General features: G+C 35.1%; 1 protein-coding gene across 3 annotated transcripts in view; it reads right to left on the bottom strand.

Annotated features, from left to right (window-relative positions):
- The window catches only part of LOC106871713 (protein kinase C-binding protein NELL1), a 413,759-nt gene that overhangs the window by 120,070 nt on the left and 287,630 nt on the right, over positions 1–6,059 (bottom strand). For all 3 annotated transcript variants that reach the window (XM_052976231.1, XM_052976230.1, XM_052976225.1), the window contains exons 6-8: positions 5,744–5,826; positions 2,974–3,102; positions 184–274 (exon numbers count right to left, since the gene is read on the bottom strand). In XM_052976231.1, the coding sequence (XP_052832191.1) occupies positions 184–274; positions 2,974–3,102; positions 5,744–5,826 (303 nt within the window). The remainder of the gene's footprint in view (positions 1–183; positions 275–2,973; positions 3,103–5,743; positions 5,827–6,059) is intronic.

The raw sequence follows: 6,059 nt of genomic DNA, 5'->3' as shown, positions 1-6,059 counted from the left end.
AAAAAAAAAAAAAAAAAAAAAGAAAACATTGATCTAGTTTCAAAAAGACATAAGAGACAGGTTTAGGAGATTTAATTGAGAAGGCAAGATAACAGTGAAGTGTTAAAAATATAAAAGTTATTGGAAATCAATACATTAATAGACAATTACTTAAACACATGTTAATATGGATATGAAACTTACTATCAGAAGCTGGTTTACAACAATCTCGATAAACGGGATTCCGGCAATCCACTACTGAGCAATCCCTGTGTTTACATACAACTGACGTATTCTGATGAAAAATAGAAAGAAAGGCAAATAAAATATTAGATTCCACTGATGCTTCTCTGTTATCTCTGTTATATAAAATGGATTTTTGAAAAGTTTAGAAATAAATTCATATAGTCTAAAACTAGCCAGCTTGTTTGCTATGCTGTGATGGGGAAACATTCATAAAATTGATTTGCTTTTTGTAAGAGGTTGTATGAACATGACTAATGATAACAAATCAGTGAACTTTATTAATCTTCTCAAATATACTGGGTAAGTCAAAATGAATGGTACAAAAAGTAAACATATGAGCTGGGTGCTGAAAAGTTCTTGGCTCTAAGAGTATCGTGAAAGGCCTATCTGGAGGCCCAACCTTCTGAATTCTTTTACAGGGCTTAGAAAAACTGAAGGACTGCTGCAATAAGTGTGTGAATCTGAGAGGGGAATATTTTGAAAAAAAATCATAATTAATGGATTCTCCTGTATTTTCTGTTACCCAAAGCCAGAAACTTTTCAGCACCCCACCATCTTGTACATGTGAGTGGTGTAATGAATGTATTGCAAAAATAAAGAAGTAACATGAAAGAAGGAGGAGAGACCATCAATGGCAAATCATTCACCCCAGCACAGCCAATCCAGCCTTCTGGAAGATGCCAGTTGAGCTAATTGCCTACATGTCTATACCAATGTGGTGGGACTCATCTTGCTGCATAATGATGTCAGGTATCTCTTCTTTCAACTGCAGTAACAAACAACCAAATGGACAGCATGTCAAACTAGGTGCACCCTGTAATGGTGGACCATTCATTTTGAATTACCTTGTTCAATATGAAACTTTGATTAACTTCATTTTGATTAACTTTATTTCAAAAATGTATATTGTAATATATAATAAATAAATAATCATAAAATATATATTACGTATAAATTTATAAAGATGCAAGCTCTTAAAGCACTTCTTGGTATTCAACATTCTTTGTGTATACTTCTTTGTTTGATCTTGATTCATCACAAACCATGATCATGATACAGTTAGGGGCACAAGCTCTTGAAATGGCTATGTAAAGATAGTTTTTGTTTTCAATCATTACATGCTGATGCTATATAAAAAGCACCCATACTGATGTCACATAAAATGCACCTGTACCGATGCCATGTAAAAAGCACCCATGCTGGTGCCATGTATAAAGTACTTGTGCTGGTGCCATGTGTAAAGCATCCAGTACACTCTATAAAGTAATTGGCACTACGAAGGGCATCCAACTGTAGAAACCATGCCACAACAGACGACTGGAGCCTGGTGTAGCTCTCTGACCGGCCAGTTCCTGTCAAACAGTTCAACCCGTACCAGCATGGAAAATAGACATCAAATGGTGATGAAGAGGAGGAGGAGGAAGGAAGGCTGCATTCACGATCTGTAACAGAGACTCTCAAAGGCTGATGGGAAGTAGGAAGGTATTTTCAAATCAGAAATGTGTCCTGAATGCTTGTAACAGAATGGTGGTATTAAACTGGTTAATGGATTAAATGTACTCCACACAAAAAGGCCATGGCAGGATTTGAACTCAGAATGCAAAGAGCTGCAACAAATATACAAGGCATCCAGTTTAACATTTTTACAGTTCTTCCAATTCACAGCATTGATAAGACAAATTTATTCCTTAGAAATTATCTTTAATGAATTCTATCAATGAGTAAAATCAATCTAAAAAAAACTCCAAAGATTACAATTTATTAAGAGATGGTTAATCTCAATAAAAAATATAAACTCTGATTTCTATGATAAATCCTTGGATTATATCCACTTTAACACATTCTGCTTTATTTGTAACCTCACACCAAATACACATGTTTGTACTCTGTATTCTTAGTCTTGTACCATTTCTGTAATTTCTTTAAACTTTTTTACTTTGGCAGATTCCATTCTATCTCTGTTCACAGCTATTTATTGCATCAACTCTTTCTTCTCACTCAAACTTGAATCATGTTTTTCTTCTCAGTTTTTCCTTAGGACAATATTCCATCATCTTTTTTTTCTTGTTATAAAATTAAATTTCCGTGGAGTCTCCATGCTATGAATAACTAACTTTAAATATAATATCAGCTGCACTAACTTCATGCAACTGTCTATCTTGGCAAAATCTACACAACATATTGTTGTATCCATTCCCTCCCAGATGAACAAAAACAAAGGTATGTTATTCATGGATAAGTGCCAAAGCTAGCTGAGTCAATAAGATGTCTGTAACCCATGCTGCACTATATCCTTAACACTAAACATTAAACTTTCAATGGCTGTTTATCTAACAGAAAACAGCTACTGTTGGGAAGTGCAGTTCATTACTATAGGTAGCAAGGTCACTTTAATTAAAAAGTACTTCATTAATTTGCTGAGCACAAACCAACCCAAGGATAAAAAAAAAAAAAACATAAAACCCCAACCTCCTGGCAAAAAATCCATTATGTATCCCCCTTCAAATCCTCAAGCAAAGACAAGGCTTCTCTGGTGCCCCATAAGACACAATGTTAAAGGGACGTCACTTAATAATCAATAAAAGATATCCAAAGGTTACAAATTTCTAAATCCTAAAATGCCTGATTTGTAACCAAGCTGGTTTAAATAAAGAGGAAATTCTAATCCTAAACATAATGCAACAATTGGCAACAAGTCAAGAAAACCATGATTATTACTGAAGAATTTAAATGTTATTTTCAACCAACCTTGCATATACAAACTGTACACTTGTTAGGGCTCCACCTCTCCCCCTCTTTTTTCATTGTATCATTATAAATGCAATAATGACAAGGGGACTGTTCCACTTTCAACAATCTTTCTTCTGCCTGCAGAAGCTGAAATATGGAAACAATTTCATTAATCAATAACATATACATGTAATAAAGTTTACAGAATGGAAAAAGAAGAAAAAGAAATAAAAGTACTGGCATTTCTTTCCTACATTTCCATTATTATATAATTTCATCTTATTGAATATACTGAATACAAATGTGAACAAAGATGGATAGGATATAAACAGAAAAGAAAATCCCCCAAAATCGAAATGATAAGCCAAAATCAAACAAACAAAATCTGTTTACATTCAATATATTGAAAAATGTTATTTTTTTAAAACAAACTTGATAATACATTTACTTCCTTTCCTTTAGAAAAATTAATTCCTTTTCAATCTATTTAGTTCAGCAATGTCTTATGTTGTTTTGTAGAATGTTGCATCATTTCACTTAACCACACCCTTGATCAATTCAGATTCAGAGATAGGCTCCTAAGGCTGGTATAGAGTTATACGAAATTGGTTTCACTACATGTAGCTAATATTTGAAATATGACCACCTTAACCTTTTAGCATTCAGATTACCCTTTCAAATGCAATGCTAATTCATTCACATTGTTTTGAATTAATTATACATTATCTCATAGCTTTCAATGATTTGTTTATTTGTTTTTAGAATGACATTGTAGGGTAGGTGTGAGAAGCCAGATCTGGTTAGTTTGAACATAAAACAGGAAGAATATTTTGGCTGAATATGGCTGGTTTAAATGCTAATGGGTTAATTACAATGACTTGCTATGCACAAATCATAGAGAAATAGAATTTATCTTGACTGTTTTAGAGACATTTTTTAATCAAAATCTTTGAGGAATTCTTAGTATTAAAAGAAAGAGACGATATTTTCTATTCCCTGTCCTCCATATTCTCCACCCCACAAGGTTTCATAGTCTTGTAAGTTGTACGGTGAACTCATAAGTGCAGATGGCATAAAAAAGCATGCAGTACACATAAAGTGTTGGCATTAGGAAGACCATCCACCTGTAGAAATCCTGCTAAAGCAAACACTGGAACATGATGCAGTCCTTGAACCCATCAGATACTCTTAAACCATCCAACTCATGCCTGCATGAAACATGGGTGTTAAATTATGATGAGGATAATACAACTCCTGTAGTAAGCTACACCAGCATGAAATAAATAATTTTATTTATGGGCTCATCAGAAGTTCTGTAAATTATTCTTCCTAAAAAATTTTGACTTTTAACAATGATGAGACAAATACATAAACTGTCATGATAGTTTGAAAAAATGAATTTGAATGATGAACAGAAAACAAAATTATGTGGGTGTAGCCAGCCCACTTATGCGTACCTTTCTTTCATTGGACACTAAACTCCATTTGCGAAGACCTGTTGAGGCAAGTGAAATCGAAACCGAACTAAATTCGACGACTGGCCCCCATGCCAACATCGTCTCCTTCATTGGACACGAAACTCAGCTTGCGAAGACTTTCGAGCGAGATCGTTGCCAGTGCCCCTGGACTGGCTCTTGTGTGGGTGGCACATAAAATACACCATTTTGAGCGTGGCCGTTGCCAGTACCAGCTGACTGACCTTCGTGCCGGTGGCATGTAAAAGCACCCACTACACTCTCGGAGTGGTTGGTGTTAGGAAGGGCATCCAGCTGTAGAAACTCTGCCAAATCAGATTGGAGCCTGGTGTAGCCATCTGGTTTCACCAGTCCTCAGTCAAATCATCCAACCCATGCTAGCATGGAAAGCGGACGTTAAACGATGATGACGTGCCTATATCTTGTCCAAGTTTCCATTATTTTTATTGACATTAGTATCTCTATAATTGACTTGCTAAATAGCAGTTAAATTTCCTTCAAATCTCTTTTGTCTTTAAAAATGAAGGATACATTGAATAATGTAATAACTGTGATATACAAAAAAGATAAGATGGTTACAGCTGAAATGTCTATGACTGTAAGCCTGCTCAGAGTTGCACCAGGGTAGAGTCAGTGCTATCCTAAAGCATGGGTACTATGGGTACACAAGGTAGTTGGGTAGAGATCACTGCTGGTCTAGGGGACTAATGATAATCTATGTATGCTTTGTCATGTTACCAAAATAAATAAATGTAAGGGTCCCAACACTTTACTTTGCATGGTGTACTATAGTATTGTTAAGAGAGCCCTGGGTAGGGTCAGACAACAATAACAACAGATGTAATCACCATTAAATACTGTGTCACTGTCAACACAATACATATATATTGTAGCAAGTGGAGGTAGCCGTTAATATTAGAATAACAACATAAATGGTAGCAGTAGCAGCAACAATCCGAAGAACGACAAATGAAGGCGTATCTGGCTGTCTGCTAGAAACAACAGCCAAATCTCCTTCAAATCATGTTACCATCTTAAAAAAAATAAAAGAATATATATGTATACACACACACATATATAGATGCCAAATCAGACTTAGTCTGATGCAGTCCCTCAGCTTACCAGTCCTGGTCAAACTGTCCAACCCATGCCAGCATAGACAACAAACATTAAATGATGATGATGATGATAATATCAAACTCTTTGCATTTTCTAGGATAAAGACAGGATGGTCATGGCTGGGATGTCTTTGATCATATGCTGGCCTGGTGATAAAAAAAAAATCCCAAAATGTCTTCATATGTTAAACTTACTTTTTTATTCAAATCTTGGATATCGCTCTGCATTTTTTCATACATTTTCTGCAGATGTTGATGCTGTGCACATGTCGGGCAACCTGGAAACGATACAATAATCACCATGAAAATAATATTATAACTGTCTGTAAATTAGGAATAACGCCAATAATTTTGAAAGGAGGACAATTAAGTTGGTCACAGTATTTTACAGGTTCTATATTTTATTGATCCTACAGAGATGAAAGACAAGGTTCATTCTAGTGCAGTTTGATCTGAGAACATAAACTGTCAGAAGAAATACACATGGCATTTTTTCCAGTGCACTTACTGG

Source organism: Octopus bimaculoides, chromosome 2 (genome assembly GCF_001194135.2).
Source record: "Octopus bimaculoides isolate UCB-OBI-ISO-001 chromosome 2, ASM119413v2, whole genome shotgun sequence".
Classification (NCBI taxonomy): Eukaryota; Metazoa; Mollusca; class Cephalopoda; order Octopoda; family Octopodidae; genus Octopus; species Octopus bimaculoides.
The sequence above is the reverse complement of the archived record's forward strand: the minus strand, read 5'-3'. Positions and strand labels throughout refer to the sequence as shown.